The 21,379-nt window shown below is 42.6% G+C and overlaps 1 protein-coding gene and 1 non-coding gene across 4 annotated transcripts in view; both read left to right on the forward strand.

Annotated features, from left to right (window-relative positions):
• The first annotated feature begins 4,765 nt into the window (after nt 1–4,765).
• RUFY1 (RUN and FYVE domain containing 1) overlaps nt 4,766–21,379 on the forward strand; it is a 64,248-nt gene continuing 47,634 nt past the window's right edge. Inside the window, exons 1-3 of one of the 3 annotated variants that reach the window (XM_027548435.1) lie at nt 4,766–5,060; nt 18,225–18,398; nt 19,749–19,866. In XM_027548435.1, coding sequence (XP_027404236.1) covers nt 4,787–5,060; nt 18,225–18,398; nt 19,749–19,866 — 566 coding nt within the window. In that variant the 5' untranslated portion in view covers nt 4,766–4,786. Of the gene's footprint in view, nt 5,061–17,996; nt 18,108–18,224; nt 18,399–19,748; nt 19,867–21,379 lie in introns of those variants that run through there. The other 2 variants (XM_027548436.1, XM_027548437.1) reach the window with 2 other exon arrangements.
• On the forward strand, nt 15,599–15,728 carry LOC113896745. Its single transcript, XR_003512116.1, has one exon. It is a non-coding gene; the product is annotated as a small nucleolar RNA SNORA11 (small nucleolar RNA).

The following is a 21,379-nucleotide window of genomic DNA, read 5'->3' on the forward strand; positions in this document are numbered from 1 at the left end:
TAGTGCAATTATTCATGTCTGCCATGTGCTCCTTATTTAATAATGAGATTGGCTCTATTATTATCACCATTTAGCTAATTAACAGCAGAGTCATCTGCTGGATCATACAAAATAGAGGAAAGAAATAGAAGAAAGACTAGAGATCTCTTCAAGAAAATTAGAGATACCAAGGGAATATTTCATGCAAAGATGGGCTCAATAAAGGACAGAAATGGTATGTACCTAACAGAAGCAGAAGACATTAAAAGAGGTGGCAAAAATACACAGAAGAACTGTACAAAAAAGATCTTCATGACCCAGATAATCACAATGCTGTGATCACTCATCTAGAGCCAGACATCCTGGAATGTGAAGACAAGTGGGCCTTAGGAAGCATCACTACGAACAAAGCTAGTGCAGGTGATGGAGTTGATCTATGCTGCTGCTGCTGCTAAGTCGCTTCAATCATGTCCAATTCTGTGTGACCCCATAGATGGCAGCCCACCAGGCTCTGCCATCCCTGGGATTCTCCAGGCAAGAACACTGGAGTGGGTTGCCATTTCCTTCTCCAATGCATGAAAGTGAAAAGTGAAATGAAAAGTGAAAGTGAAAGTGAAGTCACTCAGTCTTGTCTGACTCTTTACAACCCCATGAACTGCAGCCTACCAGGCTCCTCTGTCCATGGGATTTTCCAGGCAAGAGTATTGGAGTGGGTTGCCATTGCCTTCTCGTAGATGAGCTATATCAAGTCCTAAAAGATGATACTGTGAAAGTGCTGCACTCAATATGCTAGCAAATTTGGAAAACTCAGCAGTGACCACAGGATCAGAAAAGGTCAGTTTCATTCCAATCCCAAAGAAAGGCAATGCCAAAGAATGCTCAAACTACCACACAATTGCACTCATCTCACACGCTAGTAAAGTAATGCTCAAAATTCTCCAAACCAGGCTTCAGCAATACGTGAACTGTGAACTTCCAGATGTTCAAGCTGGATTTAGAAAAGGCAGAGGAACCAGAGATCAAATTGCCAACATCCTCTGGATCATTGAAAAAGCAAGAGAGTTTCAGAAAAAAAACATCAATTTCTGCTTTATTGACTATGCCAAAGCCTTTGACTGTATGGATCACAATAAACTATGGAAAATTCTGAAAGAGATAGGAATACCAGACCACCTGACCTGCCTCTTGAGAAATCTGTATGCAGGTCAGGAAGCAACAGTTAGAACTGGACATGGAACAAACTGGTTCCAAATAGGAAATGGAGTACGGCAAGGCTGTATATTGTTACTGTGCTTATTTAACTTATATGCAGAGTACATCATGAGAAACGCTGGGTTGGAAGAAGCACAAGCTGGAATCAAGATTGCCAGGAGAAATATCAATATCCTCAGATATGCAGATGACACCACCCTTATGGAAGAAAGTGAAGAGGAACTAAAGATCCTCTTGATGAAAGTGAAAGAGGACAGTGAAAAAGTTAGCTTAAAGCTCAACATTCAGAAAACAAAGATCATGGCATCCGGTCCCATCACTTCATGGCAAATAGATGGAGAAACAGTGGAAGACTTTGTTTTGGGGGGCTCCAAAATCACTGCAGATGGTGATTGCAGCCATGAAATTAAAAGACACTTACTCCTTGGAAGGAAAGCTATAACCAACCTAGACAGCATGTTAAAAAGCAGAGACATTACTTCACCAACAAAGGTCCATCTAGTCAAGGCTATGGTTTTTCCAGTAGTCATGTATGGATGTGAGCATTGGGACTATAAAGAAAGCTGAGCACTGAAGAATTGATGCTTCTGAACTGTGGTGTTGGAGAAGACTCATGAGAGTCCCCTGGACTCCAAGGAGATCCAATCAGTCATCCTAAAGAAAATCAGTCCTGAATGTTAATAGGAAGGACCGATGTTGAAGCTTAAACTCCAATACTTTGGCGACCTGATGTGAAGAACTGACTCATTTGAAAAGACCTTGATGCTGGGAAAGATTGAAAGCAGAAGAAGGGGATGACAGAGGATGAGATGGTTGCATGGCATCACCAACTCAATGGACATGAGTTTGAGTAAACTCCAGGAGTGGTGAAATGGACAGGGAGGCCTGGCATGCTACAGTCCATGGGGTTGCAAAGAGTCGGACATGACTGAGTGACTGAACTAAACTGAACTGAATTGTTGGATCATCAGAAAAGCAACTGAATTCCAGAAAATCATCTACTTCATTGGCTATGCTATGCTACGCTATGCTATGCTAAGTCACTTCAGTCGTGTCCGACTCTGTGTGACCCCATAGACGGCAGCCACCAGGCTCCCCCGTCCCTGGGATTCTCCAGGCAAGAACACTGGAGTAGGTTGCCATTTCCTTCTCCAATGCATGAAAGTGAAAAGTGAAAGCGAAGTCGCTCAGTCGTGTCCGACTCTTAGTGACCCCATGGACTTCAGCCTAGCAGGCTTCTCCATCCATGGGATTTTCCAGGCAAGAGTGCTGGAGCTAAAGCCTTTTTTCTGTGTGGATTACTACAAACTGTCAGAAATTCTTAAAGAAATGGGAATATCAGACCACCTTACCTGCCTCTTAAGAAACCTGTATGCAGGTCAAGAAGCAACAGTTAGAACCAGACATGGAAAAATGAACTGGTTCAAAATTGGGAAAGTCATGGCTGTATATGTCACCCTACTTATTTAACTTATATGCAGAGTACATCATTAAAAATGCCAGGTTGGACAAAGCTCAAGCTGGAATCAAAATTGATGGGAGAAATATCAATAACCTCAGATATGCAGCTGACACCACCCTACTGGCAGAAAGTGAAGAGGAACTAAAGAAAAAGTTGTGGTACATATACACAATGGAATATTACTCAGCCATAAAGAGGAATGCATTTGAGTCCATTCTAATGAGGTGGATGAACCTAGAATCTATTATACAGAGTGAAGTAAGTCAGAAAGAGAAAGATAAATATCATATTCTAACACATATATATGGAATCTAGAAAAATGATACTGAAGAATTTATTTACAGGGAAGCAATGGAGAAACAGACATAGAGAATAGACTTATGGACATGAGGAGAGGAGAGGAGCAGGTGAGATGTACGGAAAGAGTAACATGGAAACTTACATTACCATATGTAAAATAGAGAGCCAAGGGGAATTTGCTGTATGACTCAGGAAACTCTAACAGGGGTTCTGTATAAACCTGGGACTTCTCTGTAGCTCAAATGGTAAAGACTCTGCCTGTGATGCAGGCGACCAGGGTTTGATCCCTGGGTTGAAAAGTTCCTCTGGAGAAGGGAATGGCAATCCACTCCTGTATTCTTGCCTGGAGAATTCCATGGACAGAGAAGCCCGGCAGGCTACAGTCCATGGGGTCACAAAGAGTCAGACCCAACTGAGCGGCTAACACACACACATACACACACATCAACCCAGAGGGGTGGGATGGGGAGGGAAATGGGAGGGAGGTTCAAAAGGGAGGGGATGTATACCTATGGCTGATGCATGTTCAGGTTTGACAACAACAAAATTCTGTAAAGCAATTATCCTTCAATTAAAAAATTAATAAATTAAAAAAAAAAATAAAGAGCCTCTTGCCCAGGGTGAAAGAGGAGAGTTGGCTCTTTCTCTTTTTAATCCAAAATGTTGGCTTAAAACTCAACATTCAAAAAACTAAGCCCATGGCATCGAGTCCTATCACTTAATGGCAAATACATGAGGAAAAAATGGAAACAGTGAGACTTTATTTTCTTGGGCTCCAAAACAACTGCAGATGGTGACTGCAGTCATGAAATAAAAAATGCCTGCTCCTTGAAAGAAGAGATACTACTAACCCAGAAAGCGATTAAAAAGTGGAGCCATCACTTTGCCCACAAAGGCCCATATAGTCAAAGCTGTGGTTTTTCCAGTACTCATGTATGGATGTGAGAGTTGGACCATAAAGAAGGCTGAGTGCTGAAGAATTGATGGTTTTGAACCCTGGTGTTGGAGAACTTTTGAGAGTCTTTTGGACAGCAAGGTTATCAAACCAGTCAGACCTAAAGGCACTCAGCCCTGAACATTCATGGGAAGAAGGACTGATGCTGAAGCTCCAATACTTTGGCCACCTGATGGGAACAGACTCTGATGCTGGGAAAGACTGAAGGCAGGAGGAGGAGGAGACAGAGGATGAGATGGTTAGATGGCATCGTGTGACTCAATGAAAAAGTTTGAGCAAACTCCAGGAGCCAGTAAAGGACAGGGAAACCTGATGTCCTGCAGTCCATAGGGTTGCAAAAAGTCAGACACGACTGAGCGACTGAGCAAAAACAACCGGACCTTCTGATTCCCATTCCACCACAGTGTGTTCAAAAGAACACTGCCAAGTTGTCAGTTTTCAGTTATTTAATTATTTTTTTAAAGTCCTGCCTTCCTGCCTTAACTGTTGCAGAATTTCCTTACCTGCTCTTTTAGGGCTTGTTCTGAAAACTACCGCAGAATAATGGCTAAGCAAAGCAAAATATGAAATGAAAATTTAAAAGAGGGAATTCTTTCACAAAGAAAACTACGGCCTTTGGGGCTCTGTTTTAAGCCAGATAGGAGGAACCACGAAAAAGGGAGAAAACCCAAGAGGAACTTCAACGGAAACAAGTCCCCCCAGCTGATAAGAACGTGTGACTTGCGCCTTCCCGAGCTTTTCTAAACTGAAAGAAAGGAGAGTAGAACCGTAAAGAGGAAGAAAACCCGGCGCGAACACGAAAACGAGCAGCGAGGACGTAAAAGCGCCCTCCCGCGCGCCCGGCTAGTCAGCCGCCGGGGGCACGTGACACGGCCAAAATGGCTGACGGGGACGACGGCTGCCGGCCGGAGCAGGAGCCGGGGCCGGAACCGGGAGAAGAGTTTGAAATCGTGGACCGGAGCCAGGTGCCGGGCCCAGGCGAACTGCGGAGGGCGACGAAGTCGCGGGCGGCGACAGAAGGCTGGTCCGCACCCATCCTGACCCTGGCGCGGAGAGCCACAGGCACCCTGTCGGCCAGCTGCGGGAGCGCGCTGCGCGCGGCCGCGAGCCTGAGCGGCGCGGAAAGCGGCGCGGACGACGTGGTGCGCGCAGGTAGGCTCCGGCCGGGCACGCTGCGTGAGCTTTCCATCAGACAGGTGGTTGTTTTGCCTTGGGTGCCAGGCTGGCAAGACTGTTTAACTGACTCAGCTTGTTAGGTTGTTAACACGCGCAACTACTCGTCGGTTTTCTTTACACCGTGCGTCCGAGTCAAGATAAATACCTGGGCGTGGGTGGCCTGAGATTGGAGCAATTTCACTTCCTATGGTGTGCCCCAGACAGCATTCTTATTCTCATCGGTGACCTTTATACTAAAAACTGGACGGCTTTAAGTTTAGTTAGTCCTTATTTATTTTTAAAGGACTTACTTAGGAAATGAAAATGTACTTTTCTCTGCTTTAAATCTCAAACTTCCATGCCAGCTCACATCTCTAGTTGTTGACGGCGCATACTGACTCACCGCGGAGTCAGAACACCAGGTGGAGTTTAGAGGGCGAGGGTTCCGGTTCAGTTCAGTTCAGTCGCTCAGTCGTGTCCGACTTTTTGCAGCCCCATGGACTGCAGCACGCCAGGCCTTCCTGTCCATCACCAACTCCGGAGCGTACTCAAACTAATGTCCATTGAGTCGGTGATGCCATCTAACCATCTCATCCTCTGTCGTCCCCTTCTCCCGCCTTCGATCTTTCCCAGCATCAGGGTCTTTTGCAATGAGTCCCTTCCTCACATCACATCGCCGAACTATTGGAGTTTCAGCTTCAGCATCAGTCCTTCCAGTGAATTTTCAGGAATAATTTCCTTTAGGATTGAATGATTTGATCTCCTTACAGTCCAAGGGACTCCCAAGAGTCTTAATCACCACAGTTCAAAAGCATCAGTTCTTCGGTGCTCAGCTTTCTTTATAGTCCAACTCTCACATCCATATATAACGACTGGAAAAACCATAGCTTTCACTAGATGGACCTTTGTCGGTAAAGTAATGTCTCTGCTTTTTAATGTGCTGTCTACGTTGGTCATAGCTTTCCTTCTAAGGAGTAAGTAAGCATCTTTTAATTTCACGGCTGCAGTCACCATCTGCAGTGATTTTGGAGCCCAGAAAAATAGTCTCTCACTGTTTCCATTGTTTCCCCATTTATTTGCCCTGAAGAGATGGGACTGGATGCCATGATCCTAGTTAAGCCAACTTTTTCACTCTCTTCTTTCACTTACATCAAGAGGCTCTTTAGTTCTTCTTCACTTTCTGCCATCAGGGTGGTGTCATCTGCCTTTCTGAGGCTATTGATATTTCACCCAGCAATCTTGATTCCAGCTTGTGCTTCATCCAGCCTCTCATTTTGCATGATGTACTCTACATATAAGTTAAGTAAGCATGGTGACAATATACAGGCTTGACATACTCCTTTCCCAATTTGGAACCAGTCTGTTGTTCCATGTCCAGTTCTAACTGTTGCTTCTTGACCTGCATACAGATTTCTCATGAGGAAGGTCAGGTGGTCTGGTGGTACTCCCATCTCTTTTAAGAATTTTCCACAGTTTGTTGTGATCCACACAGTCAAAGGCTTTGGCATAGTCTATAAAGCAGAAGTAGATGTTTTTCTGGAACTCTCTTGTTTTTTCGATGATCCAATAGATATTGGCAATTTGATCTCTGGTTCCTCTGCCTTTTCTAAATCCAGCTTGAACATCTGTAAGTGCTTGGTTCAAGTACTGTTGAAGCCTCGCTTGGAGAATTTTAAGCATTACTTTACTAGTGTGTGAGATGAGTGCAATTGTACAGTAGTTTGAACATTCTTTGGCATTGCCTTTCTTCGGGATTGGAATGAAAACGGACCTTTTCCAGTCCTGTAGCCACTGCTGAGTTTTCCAAATTTGCTGGCATATTGAGTGCAGCACTTTCACAGCATCATCTTTTAGGATTTGAAATAGCTCAACTGGAATTCCATCACCTCCACTAGCTTTGTTCGTAGTGATGCTTTCTAAGGCCCACTTGACTGCACACTCCAGGATGTCTGGCTCTAGGTGAGTGATCACACCATTGTGGTTATCTGGGTCATGAAGATCTTTTTGTACAGTTCTTCTGTGTATTCTTACCACCTCTTCTTAATATCTTCTGCTTGTGTTAGGTCCATACCATTTCTGTCCTTTATTGTGCTCATCTTTGCATTAAATGTTCCCTTAGTATCTCTAATTTTCTTGAAGAGATCTCTAGTCTTTCCCATTCTAATTCCAGACGACCACTACAACCAACGAGCTGTATGATACAGGCAAGTCATCACATTTTCCAGTCTGTAAAATAGGAATTTTGTGATTCACAAAGTTCTTATAGCCTTCAATGATCTCTTATCATCAACTCTTTTAAGCCTTTGTCATCTAGAATAGTTTCAGCACATGAGTAAGAATGGAAACGTTAAATGATTGGTAGAGTGTGACTTAGAAAGTCCTGTAAAGCCAGATATTTAGAGCTCTGCCAACCAGTACAATAGCCACTACCCACATGTGATGTTTAGCGATTAAAAATTCAGTTCCTCAGTCACAACAGCCACATTTTAAGTGGTTCAGTAATCTACATGTAGCGAGTGGCTACTGTACTGGATTGTGAACTGAGAACATTTCATCATAGTGCTATGGGGCAGAGCTCACTAAAGACTGTGAAGTACCCCCTAACAAGTATTACAGTGTGCCTTTAAGGCTTCTTGATTCCATCCTATCCAGTGTATATTTGATGTAAAAAGCACGGATAGTGAGTTGTGATAGTTTCAATGGCTAGGAAAGATTTTTACAGTTTAAAATCTCACTTGTTTTGAGATAGGAAACTGTATGTCTCTGGCAATAGAAAGCAGGACTAGAAGGTAATGAAGGAACCTATTTAACTCAGGAATCTAGTTCCCACTAAATTGCCACCTTTACACGTTTTGACTGTATGCCCACCCACTGGTGTTCAGTCCAGAGAGTCAAGGCCCGAGATCTTCTTAGAGGCTTGTTAGTAAGCAAATAATGTTAGCTGTTTGGCGAGGAAATGTGCCAGTGCCTAGAACTGTGCCTAGCACGGAATAATATTTGTTGAACAAATATTTGAAAAATACTTTTCTATTTATGGTAATGCTATAAATAATAAGCAGCACTTATATTGTGCTTCCTAGGTAACGGATATTATTCTTAAATCTGTACATATATTAGTTCATTTCATCTTGACAGTAATCCTAGGTGATAGCTGAACTGGCTTCATGATGTTCATGAAGTGCAGGCTTTAATCAGTATGATTGCACAGAGCCAGGCCCTCAAAAGTACCCACGATAGAAACTCTTATCTTTAAATTTGTGTTAAGTGAAGTCTCATGGGACAAAGGAGCAGGTGTGGGGCCTTGGAGCTGGGCTCCTGTGTGGTCCCATCTCCCACTGTCTCCGTGGGACAGGTTCTCTGCCACTCAGGTCCATTGAATTTCCCTTGGGCTTCTCCCTACCTGTCCCTGACATACTGCATGACCATGCTGCCCCAGGGAGGGTTGATGTTATGCCGTTTGACTCTCAGGGCAGGGCCAGGTGTCCACTGGCCTGCTGCAGGCTGGCAGCACCACAGCACATTAGGCAGGAACTGGGCAGGGACTTCTCACCCACCCAACCCTATGGGAACTGCATCCCTGCAGGAAATTGCAGTCCCTTAGGGGCATGGGAAGGAGTCGTGGACTTCATGCCTCCACTCATGTAGCCTGCCCCATGTGATAGATACCATTATTATTCCTTGTTTATAAAGAGGGAGGCTGAATTAAAAAGTAAATTGACCAAGTTACTTAGAAATGGCAGAGCCAGAACTTGAACCAAGACAAGCCTCCTCTCAAGCCAGTGCTTAGTTACATCACCTCAACGCCTTGATGTTTTTAAATAATGTTGTAATATGCTGTAATATATACATATGGATTTTTTAGTCAGTTAAGTAAACAACTGCCACTGAAATCTGGCAAAAGTTGTGAGCATGGCTTACTGAGGGCCAAAGGGTGGGGAACAGCTGGCATGAGCTATGTGACTGGTTTCCCAGTGGTAAGCCAGATTTTAAGTCATCAGATAGAGCAGGAGTGGGAATGGGGAAAAGGAACTGAAACCCAGGTAGCATGCTCTGCAGAGGCCTCAGAAAGCAGGTCAGAAGATAGTGGTCACCACTCCAGCCAGGGCTGGCTCATTTCCTTTCCTTTGATCTGCTTATCTGCTTACAAAAGCAGTGAGGTCAGAGATTGTTCAGTGGGAGCGGTGAAGGAGCAGAGACTGAGTATGAGCAGCACTCTTGCCAGATAGCTTTTGTGGTGATCTAGGTTTAAGAAAGATGCTGTGGAATGTCATGAAATGACTTGTATTAAAATGTTAACCCACATGGGGTCTGGTAGCGCAGCTTGCCACAATGATTGCATTCTCTGTAGTTGTTTGGTTTGGGGGTATTCTTTTACTAAAGGATGAATAACAAAACTCACTGAAGAAGTCACTCTTTAATTTTAAAAGTATTTAGATATATATTTGCCATTAGGTAAGTGGCATTATATTATGCCTTTCTTTGTTGTCTTCCAATGGCAAATTTTATTTTCCACGTATGAGAGCTCCACTGCACAAAGTAATATGCCTCCTTCCAAAATGAAGTACAATGCCTTTTTCATTTCATATTGCTGAACTCCTTAAGTTAGCCATTGAGATGATAAGTGAAAATTCTGGAAAATTAGGAAAGTGTAAAATGGTTTTCTTGTCAGTACAGTGTAACACCATATTGTATTATAAGATCTTTTGAGACACCAAAGGGCTAATCAAAACTAAAACTCAAATTTATAAAGACTCGTTACTTCTCTTTAATTCAGAACCCAATAAAAAAAATCTGTAGAGCCCACTCTCCTGAATATGTATTCTCTATACCAAGGTTACAACACACTGGCAGCCCTTTGAGATGTTTGTGCTGGTAGCTGCATTCTTTTTTTTTTTTTTTTTCACATCCTGCACAGTGTAAAAGCATTTAGGTTTGTTTTTTTTTTTTTTTTTAGCCAATTACCAGGTTTTCTATTAAAAATCCAGATCCCAGTTTCTTCTGACTCCCATCTGGCACACATGATCAGTTAGCATTCCTCTAGCAAGGTGTCTTTATGTCTTCTCCAGCTTTTCCTCTCACTGGGTCACTCTTTTATGTTACAGGCTCAGCCCCTCTGTAACAGTCAAGGTCCAGATCCCTGATCAGACCATTTACTTGGCAATTCGATAAGTGTAGAATTTTATGATACTCTGTGTGCTGTGTTGAACTATTATTAATGAAGCTTAGAGATGTAAATAGCTTAGCCAAGGTCACAAAGCTAATAATATGGAGAAATGAAACAAAGATCCTTCCAATCAAATTTTCCATGACTCTAAATTGAGCTCGAATGGGAATTGGTGACTAACCTAACTGGGGAATAGATGAGATGGCTGCAAAACACTAATGTGTTCCCAGGAATGACTGTAGGAGCCACTTCCTGAAACACTAGTCTTCACATTTTTTGTTCACATGACTTTTAAAAAAAATCTTCAACTTTTAAAGTTGATACATAAAATTCATCATAATTTTCAATAAACTTTTTGGTTTATTGTAAAAATTGACTTTTTAAAATAAAACCACTGTATCATTAAGTGTATCAAGTGATCAATACCTTAACAACTTGATAACTCTGCCATCTATCTTGTTAATAAATTAATAATAAAATTATTTAATATTTATAAATTTTACACTTTTCCCTTTATTCCTTGAATTTCCAATCCACTTAATGTATGTTTTAAATTTTTTTATTGGTCATCCTATCATACATCTCAGAAAAAAATATGTAAATTAATTAAAATATAATAAACTTTTCTTGTGACTAAAGCTCTGAGTGTATAAAAAATTTTTTCTTCTATAATGAATTACCATTAAAATTATTAGTAATGCTAAGTTGATTAAAGGGATACAAATATAATTTTATAAGTAATTATACATAATTTTTTCTTGGAATTACTTCTGTTAATGAACTGAATGGTGTCTTTGTTTTTAATTTAAAAAATGCAGATGAATATACATGATTTACTGATGTAAATGTGATGGAACTCAGCATCAATTTTATTCCCATCTTTTGGGTTTTTTATAGATGTGATCCTTGAGAACTCTGACTCATATAAATAAAAAATAGAACTGGACAGGTTGGTTTGTTTTCCCCCCATTGGTAAATTCTACCAAACATTTTAAAATATTTTATTTCAGTACAGTTGATTTACAATCTTGTGTTAATTTCTCCTGTACAATAAAGTAACTCAGATATGAAATGGACAGCTGTGTTATAGTAATGTTATTCAGGTCTTTGAACTCCTTCTAAGTTATATGCCCCAAATCGCATTGATCTAAAAACATTTTTTTGATCAAAAAATTTTTTGTTCAGATTTTCATTTTGTTCGAATGAAAATCACCTTTCTTGCAACCATTAAAGATATTTCTCTTTCAGGGAAGTTCTCCCAAAAAGGCTTTACCAAGACCTATCAAATGATAATTATGCCTTATAATTCTTTCACTTTGTTTAACCTAGACACTCAAAATGGTTGGAGACATCTAAACATTGCTTATATCATCACATCTTGCCGATACATTATGTTTTAACAGAAAGACTTTAGGAAATTCCCTGGTGGTCCAGTAGTTGGGACTGAGCACTTCCACCACAGGGGACACGTGTTTGATCCCTGATCAGGGAACTAGGGTTTCATATGCCAAGATGTGGCCAGAATGAATAAAAAAGAGTTAGTGTACGTGTTCTTCAAGGGCTGCAGTTTGGCTCATTTAGAGAACATGTCCATCAAGTTAATGGCACATCCAAGGAATAAGTATTGAGACCAACCAAAAAGAATTACATACATTTTTACTTGTAGATAAATTTTTTTTTAAACTTTCTAAATTCAGGATACCCAGCAGACGGGTAGAAACCACTCCTCTCCCCCAAGATCAAGTTTCTTTAACTAAGTTCAGCAAGTGAAAGACTGGAATCTCTTCAAGTTTTTAGGATTTGATTAATCATCAAAGGAAGCTTCACCCCTATCTGGTATGTGGCAATTTCTGTACCTCAGGTCAGTGCCTCAGGAGGAAGATACGGGACAAGGAGTGAACTGTGATTCTTCTGTAGAGTGGGTAAAGAAAGAGTGCCTGTGAAACTTGAGATCTAAAAATCAATTTCCTCAAAATATCTGGACCTGCCTAGCCCTCTGCAGGACTTCCTGCGTATTTATTCCCATTTGAAGACCACTAGACTTCATTTATAGCCTAGGGATTGGTATCTTCTTTAAGGATCAGTTCAGACGCTCAGTTGAGTCTGATTCTGCAACGCCATGGACTGCAGTACGGCAGGCTTCCCTGTCCATCACCAACTCCCGGAGCTTGCTCAAACTCATGTCCATTGAGTCGGTGATGCCATCCAACCATCCCATCCTCTCTCGTCCCCTCCTCCTCCTGCCTTCAATCTTTCCTGGCATCAGTGTTTTTTTTTTCCAATGAGTCAGTTCTTTGAATCAGGTGGCCAAAGTACTGGAGTTTCAGCTTCAACATCAGTCCTTCCAATGAACATTCAGGACTGATTTCCTTTAGGATTGACTAGTTTGATCTCCTTGCAGGCCAAGGGACTCTCAAGAGTCTTCTCCAGCACCACAGTTCAAAAGCATCAATTCTTTGGTGCTCAGCTTTCTTTATAGTCCAGCTCTCACATCCATACATGACTACATAAAGACCATAGCTTTGACTAGATGAACCTTTGTCGGTAAAGTAATGTCTCTGCTTTTTAATATGCTGTCTAGGTTGGTCATAGCTTTTCTTCCAAGGAGCAAGTGTTTTTTATGGCTGCAGTCACCATCTGCAGTGATTCTGCAGCCATGAAAATAGAGTCTCTCACTGTTTCCATTACTTCCCCATCTATTTGCCATGAAGTGATGAGACCAGATGCCATGATCTTAGTTTTTTGAATGTTAAGTTTTAAGCCAGCTTTTTCATGCTCCTCTTTCATCAAGAGGCTCTTTAGTTCTTCGCTTTCTGCCATAAAGGTGGTGTCATCTGCGTATCTGAGGTTATAGATAATTCTTCTGGAAATCTTGATTCCAGCTTGTGATTCATTCAGCTTGACATTTCACATGACGTACTCTGCATAGAAGTTAGATAAGCACGGTGACAATGAGCTTGACATACTCCTTTCCCAATCTGGAACCAGTCTGTTGTTCCATGTCTGGTTCTAACTGTTGCTTCCTGACCTGCATACAGATTTCTCAGGAGGCAGGTCAAGTGGTCTGGTATTCCCATCTCTTTTAAGAATTTTCCACAGTTGGTTGTAATCCACACAGTCAAAGCCTTTAGTGCAGTCAATAAAGCAGAAGTAGATGTTTTTCTGGAACTCTCTTGCTTTTACAATTATTCAACAGATGTTGGCAATTTGATCTCTGGTTCCTCTGCCTTTTCTAAATCCAGCTTGAACATCTGCAACTGTTTGGTTCATGTACTGTTGAAGCCTGGCTCGGAGAATTTTGAGCGTTACTTTACTAGTGTGTGAGATGAGTGCAATTGGGCAGTAGTTTGAACATTCTTTGGCATTGCCTTTCTTTGGGATTGGAATGAAAACGGACCTTTTCCAGTCCTGTGGCCACTGCTGAGTTTTCCAAATTTGCTAACGTATTGAGTGCCACACTTTCACAACATCATCTTTTAGGATTTGAAATAGTTCAGCTGGAATCTCATCACCTCCACTAGCTTTGTTCGTAGTGATGCTTCCTAAGGCCCACTTGACTTCACATTCCAGGATGTCTGGCTCTAGGTGAGTGATCACACCATCATGGTTATCTGGGTCATTAAGATCTTTTTCGTGTATTTCTTCTGTGTATTCTTGCCACCTCTTCTTAATATCTTCTGCTTCTGTTAGGTCCCTACCATTTCTGTACTTAATTGTGTCTATCTTTGCATGAAATGTTTCTTTGGTATCTCTTATTATCTTGAAGAGATCTCTAATCTTTCCCATTCTATTGTTTTCCTGTATTTCTTTGCATTGATCACTTAGGAAGGCTTTCTTATCTCTCCTTGCTATTCTTTGGAACTGCATTCAGATGGATATATCATTCCTTTTCTCCTTTGCCTTTCACTTCTCTTCTTTTCTCAGCTATTTGTAAGGCCTCCTCAGACAACCATCTTGCCTTTTTGCATGTTTTTCCTTGGGGACGGTTTTGATCACTGCCTCCTGTACAACGTCATGAACCTCATCCATAGTTCTTCAGGCACTCTATCTATCAGATCTAACCCCTTGAATCTATTTGTCACTTCCACTGTATAATCATAAGGAATTTGATTTAGGTCATACCTGAATGGTCTAGTGGTTTTCCCTACTTTCTTCAATTTAAGTCTGAATTTGGCAATAAGGAGTTCATGATCTGAGCCACAGTCAGCTCCCAGTCTTGTTTTTCCTGACTGTATAGAGTTTCTCCATCTTTCGCTGCAAATAATATAATCAGTCTGATTTCATTTTTGACCTCCTGGTGATGTCCACATGTAGAGTCATCTCTTGTGTTGTTGGGAGAGGGTGTTTGCTATGACCAGTGAGTTCTCTTGGCAAAACTCTGTTAGCCTTTGCCCTGCTTCATTTTGTACTCCAAGGCCAACCTTGCCTGTTACTCCAGGTATCTCCTGACTTCCTTCTTTTGCATTCCAGTCCCCTATGATGAAAAGGATATCTTTTTTGGTGTTAGTTCTAGAAGGTCTTGTAGGTCATCATAGAACCATTCAACTTCAGCTTCTTTAGCATTAGTGGTTGGGCCATCAACTTGGATTACTATGATATTGAATGGTTTGCTTTGGAAATGAACAGAGATCATTCTGCCTTTTTGAGATTGCACCCAATCACCCATCTCATTAAACTTTTCAAATTTATAAATAATACATAGGAGTCTCTCAATATTTAAAATATACCATCCCCACCCAGATGCTTTACTTAAAATCTGTTTTTCTTTTTCCAAAACCAAGATGAAATATTTAGACCAGTTTTTCTTTCCCAGTAGCTGTCTTCTTGGGTTTTGCTGAGAATTTGGAATTTTCAGTCCCAGGCTGTCTTGAGTCTCATTCATATTTACTTAATACTTGTATTATAAATTCAGAGTCATAGTATCATTCTTTTTAATTTAGCTATACACATATATGCTCTTTTAACATCTATCTATATTAATTATTACTGATGAAAGAAAGCAGGTAAACAAAGGATTAATATCCACAATACACAGACCCATAAGACAAAAGCAAACAAATCAAGAAAGTTAAAAGATTTAACAGGCAAGTCATAGAAATAATACTAGGAAACAACAAACATGAAAGTCTGCTTAACATATATAATGAACAACTGGTAAACAACCATATACTTCCCACCCCATCCTCCAATCCAAGGGGCAAACATTTAGAAGACCAAAAGGTGGCATTGGTGCAGAGAGAGGGGTGCACCAACCAGGGCTTATTTTCCTGCTGGAACTAGGTTATAGTCTGAGGGTCTATAATAGTTTTAATTTCCAGAGTGACAGTTTCCTAGGCTTGAGCGGTCACTCAGTAAGAATTTGTCATGGATTGGGTTGCACGTAGAGCAGAGGGCCTAAATAAATGGCTCATCTGTTTATAGCCCACCAGACAGGAATCTGGGTTCACTGTGACAAGAGGCACAAAACTTCTAGTGTTTCAATGAACAAATATCCAAACTGTGTCCTTGTTCACCTCCATGTGGCTGCTGGGCAGGACCAGTGGGACAGGGCTTGATATTGGAAGAAGAGCTGCAGTACTTAGTCAGGGAGCTTGTGACCTAGAGCCGTTCTGGTCATGCATGTGTCGGCCATGAGTGGTCTTAAAAAGGCTTTGAACCTGTCAAGGAGAAAAAAAAAGAAAAATAGATTCCAACTAAATGCCATTCTGGAAAAGGCAAAACTATGGAGACAATAAAAAGATCAATGGTTGCCTGGAGTTAGCAGGGAGATGCATACACAGAGTACAGAAGTTTTTATGAGCAGTGAAAATACTTTGACATTATAACGATGTCATTATAATGATATTATACTTTTGTCCAAACCCACAGAAGGTGCAATACTACTTACTTCATCAGTGAACATAGAGGATGAACTGGGACCTTGGTTATCATGTGTCAATGCAGTTCTGCTGCTGCTGCTGCTAAGTCACTTCAGTCATGTCCGATTCTGTGTGACCCCATAGACAGAAGCCCACCAGGCTCCCCCGTCCCTGGGATTCTCCAGCCAAGAACACTGGAGTGGGTTGCCATTTCCTTCTCCAATTCACGAAAGTGAAAAGTGAAAGGGAAGTCGCTCAGTCGTGTCCAACTCCTAGCGACCCCATGGACTACAGCCTACCAGGCTCCTCCATCCATGGGATTTTCCAGGCAAGAGTACTGGAGTGGGGTGCCATTGCCTTCTCCGCAATGCAGTTCATCCTTATTTAAAAAAAAAAAGTTCCAGTCTTGATAACAGCTATGCATGTTCATTGGAAGGACTAATGTTGAAGCTGAAACTCCAATACTTTGGCCACCTGATGTGAAGAGCTGACTCATTTGAAAAGACCCTGATGCTGGGAGGAGAAGGGGATGACAGAAGGTGAGAAGGCTGGATGGCATCACTGACTCGATGGACATGAGTTTGGGTAAACTCTGGGAGTTGGTGCTAGACAGGGAGGCCTGGTGAACTGCGGTTCATGGGGTCGCAAAGAGTCAGACACAACTGAGCGACTGAACTGAACTGATGCATGTGCAGCTGCTGCTGCTAAGTTGCTTCAGTCGTGTGCGACCCCATATACGGCAGCCCACCAGGTTCCCCCATCCCTGGGATTCTCCAGGCAAGAACACTGGAGTGGGTTGCCATTTCGTTCTCCAATGCATGAAAGTGCAAGTGAACTCGCTCAGTGGTGTCCGACTCACAGGGACCCCATGGACTGCAGCCCAGCAGGCTCCTCCGGCCATGGGGTTTTCCAGGCAAGAGTACTGGAGTGGGTTGCCGTTGCCTTCTCCAGATGCATGTGAGGGAAGGGAATTTCCGTACCTTCCTGTCAATTTTGTTGTAAACTTACAACTACTTTAAAAAAAAAAAATTCTACCCCCCCCCAAAAATTAACTAAGGGTAGACTTTTTCGCAAAATTTTGTTTCACCTTTATACATTTTTCCATATTAAATGAGCTTTCCTCTTGGCTCAGTAGTAAAGAATCGGCCTGCCAATGCAAGAGACGGGCCTCGGATCCCTGGGTTGGGAAGATGCCCTGGAGAAGAAAATGGCAGTCCACTCCAATATTCTTGCCTGGAGAATCCCATTAACAGAGGAGACTGGAGGACTGAAATCTGACCTAACAAAATGAAAAATAATCTAATGAAATATTGCTGAACTCCAGTGGTTATTAAGTGTAAATACAATTAATGAATACAAAGAAACTTCTAGCACATTGTATTTTATAATTATTTATAATAGTAATAAAGATTTTTTTAAAAACCTTGAATGATTGAACTTTTATTAACTGTACCAGTTTATAGTGCTTGCATTTTATTCTAATGGTTTTACCTTACAAAAGAAGTGTGAAACAGTGCACTAATCGTGCACGAAAGAAGGGCAACGAGAATTTGAGCCCTGTACCAAGGCATGGATGCTTCCCCGAATGCCCCGGGTGGCACTCACAGACAAAACAGCTGGCTCAGGAATCCCTCTAGCTAGTATACGACCCACCCCAAGCAAGCCCGGAAGCCGATACCTCCCTCCTGGCAGAGAAGTCAAAATGGCGCCCGCGAGCTCTGGGGGCGTGGCCTCGAGCTGGACTCCTCCAATAGAAACGAGAGGGGGTGAAGCACTTTCCCAGCAAGCCTCCTAGCTTAGGGCAAGGCTTTCTGGAGTATGCATCGTTCCATTGGTCGAAAATGGAATAAGGGCGTGGGAGACACCAATCGCAGTGAGTGCTGATAGGGCCGTCGCCGTAGCAACGCGCGGAGCTACCTGGGAGAAGCCTTGCAGACTGACCCACGGCCTCAGCCGCCCGGGTGAGGCTGTGACCTCCCGGGGATAGGGGCCGGTTGGCTGAGAACTCCAGTTAATCCGCACGTGAGTGCTCAGAGCAGACCAGCCGACGGGTCTTCCCTTCGTTGTTCTGCGTCTAGCCTCCTCACCCGGGACTACATTCAGTGCACTAACGAAGCTGTCCCTGCTTCCACTCTACAGCTTCCAAGGGCCAGATGATGGAGGAGCGCGTCAACCTGATGCACATGATGAAACTCAGCATCAAGGTCTTGCTCCAGTCTGCCCTGAGCCTGGGCCGCAGCCTGGATGCAGATCACGCCCCCCTGCAGCAGTTCTTTGTAGTGCTGGAGCATTGCCTCAAACATGGGCTGAGAGGTGAGCCGCGGCCGTGGGGCGGGGTGGGGCGGGGGGCTTCCAGGGCGTGAAAATTCAGGCTGACTTCGCTCAGCATCTTCAATGCCAAACATTCTTCTGGGTGCTGGGATAACAGCTGTGCACAAAACAAACAAGATCCCTGCCCACAAGACATGACATTATAGAGCAGCGCTGTCCAGTAGAAATGCCATGCAAGCCACATGTGTAATTTCTGATATCCTAGTAGCCACGTTTTTAAAAAGCAGAAAGAAACACATGAAGTTTTAGTAATTTATTTTATTGAACCCAGTATAGCCAAAATAGTATCATTTTGACGTATATAGTCAGTATAAACCTTATTAGTGAGATATTTTACATTCTTTTTAAGGTGAGGCTTAAAGATCCACTGTATTTTACACTTAAAGCACATCTCAATTGCACTGGCTACATTTCAGTACCACTTGTGGCTAGTGACTACCTCGGACAGCACAGTTCTAGAGAGGAGATAAGACAACAAATTCAGAAGCAAAATAGTTGCAAAATGCTACTAATTCAGGGATGCAAGATTGGTTAAAAGATAGAGGGAATCAAGGGAAAATCTTTCCAGTTAGGGTAAAAGGGGAACGTCTTTCTGGGGAGTGAAATGTGAGCTGAGAGCTAAAGGAGAGAAGGCGTCAACTGTGCAAAGGTTTGGGGCAAGAGCCTTTCTAGAAAAACAAAACAGGTGCAGAGGTCTTGAGTGGGACCAACCTTGGTTTGAGGAAGACACCAGGTAAGTGAGGCATGCCAACAGGAGGAGAGGAGGTCAGGGTAGTTGGGATGGGCTGGATAACATCGGCCTTTAAAGATCAAGTTAGGAGTCGGATTTTATTTCATGAGTATTTGGAGGATTTTCAGCCATGGAAAAATAAGATCTACATTTTTAAAAAAAACTTTCACCCATGTGGAGAACAGATTAGAAAGGTGGGGTGGTAACAATATTAGGAGCGAGGAAACCCATTAGGAGGTTCTTGCAGCAATTCAGATGAGGGATGGTGATGATGATTTGACAAAGTCCATCAAGAACTGACTTTGGCATCAGGTAAGAGGGAGAAAGGGCAAGGATCTCATAGATGATTATTTGAGCACTTGTTTTATTTTGTGGGCAATAAATACTTGAGGGAGCATAATGGGTATGACAGAGAAACCCTGTCATCAGAAGCAGGGAGAGCTCATTTGGTATTTGGCTCCTCCCAGTCCCCAAGACTGAATCAGAAGGAATAAGCAGTGCAGCTCCATAGCTTTCATTTGGCTTTTGGGAGAGAGACTGAGGGCCCCTGAAGACGTTTTGCAAACTGTTCTTATGAATAATACTTTTGTTTTCCCTTTTAGTTAAGAAGAGTTTTATTGGCCAAAATAAATCTTTCTTTGGTCCTTTGGAGCTGGTGGAGAAACTTTGTCCAGAAGCATCAGATATAGCCACTAGTGTCAGAAATCTACCAGAATTAAAGTGAGTGAGAAGTAGTTACATCAATTTGATGTTTAAAAAAAAAAAAAAACTCCCTTCTATTTATCCATTTCTCAATTCCTTGCTAATAAAGTATCTTCTAATTTGGAACAAACTATAGCACAAGCCACACTTTACTTAGACTTTAGTCTCAGCTCTGCTGCTCAATTTCCACATAAACTTGAGCAAAATTTGCCCCATTCTGAGCCTCAGTTTCCTTTTCTTTAAAATGAGGACCATAATTCCTGCTTGTCGTACAAGGTTCTGTAATGAAAAGGTATTGTCACTGCAAGAGCAGTTACAGGAGGAGAAGGAGATCCTGGGGTACATACCAGAGCCCCTTGCAGAGTCTTCCACAAGGAACCTAACTGTCCAGACTCTCTTTGACCTTCTCCTGCAGAGCCAGCCTATTCCATTTTAGGGTAATTACATTAGCCACCACCACTGACTAAGGCCCTGCCAAGTGCCAGGCATTGTGCTAAGGACAATGCCTTAGCACTTCATTATTTCATTTCATCATCCACAAATCCCTAGGAGCTAAGCTGTTGGTGTTCTTATCTGCAAGTGCAGAAACTGAGACTCAGAGTGGTTAAGTAACTTGCCCAAGGTCCCTCGGCAACTGAGTGGTGGAACCAGGAAGAGAACACAGGTCTCCTGGCCTCTGAAACCCTCTGCATCTTGCTAAACTCATTTGCTGCTGAACCCCATGCGTTCATAGGATTTAAGCCTTCTGTCTCTGACCTGGGTTCAGCCCTGTGGGCCTGTGCCACCTAAGGCTTTCGCCTATAGCAGGTGACAAACTTTCATATATTTATTTGGTGACACCACCCCACCCCACCACCCCCACCAGCCGTGATCTTCCTGGGTTTCCCTGGTGGCTCAGATAGTAAAGAACCTGCCTGCGATGCAGGACGTGTGGGTTCGATCCCTGGGTGGGAAGATCCCCTGGAGAAGGAAATGGATACCGACTCAGTATTCTTGCCTGGAAAATTGGATGGGCAAAAGACCGTGGTCCATGGGGTCGCAGAGTTGGACATGACTGAGCAACTGACTCTTTTGCTTTTCACTTTCATGAGCCTCCCACATCTGCCTTGTTTCTTCAGTTGTTCTGTGCGTGGTCCTGTTGTCCATCCCTTCCAGCCAGCTCACTCCTTCTAGAGAGCCTGTCCTTGGGTGGTCTGATTGGATGGAGCAGGGGTCTGCCTTCTCCTGCACTCACCCTTCTATTTCCACTTAGGCACAGGGGCATTTCCGAAGTCTTGTTATGCTAACAAAGAGCTTCTTGTCAGCTGAACTCACTGCTTCTGTTCCCTTATTAACCCTGTGGATGCTGAACAAGCAACTAGTTGAAGTATCAAAATCCTCCCTGTGTCTGCCAAAAAGGAAATACAGAGTGACTCCCTCTTCTTGATGCCTCTGGAGTAGTAGCCTTTTTGGGAGCCATGTGAGAAGACTGCTGGCTTTGCTCCATAAACAGCTGCAGTGTTTTTACCATTTCATTAAACAGGAGCACAAG

Source organism: Bos indicus x Bos taurus, chromosome 7 (genome assembly GCF_003369695.1).
Source record: "Bos indicus x Bos taurus breed Angus x Brahman F1 hybrid chromosome 7, Bos_hybrid_MaternalHap_v2.0, whole genome shotgun sequence".
Lineage (NCBI taxonomy): Eukaryota > Metazoa > Chordata > Mammalia > Artiodactyla > Bovidae > Bos > Bos indicus x Bos taurus.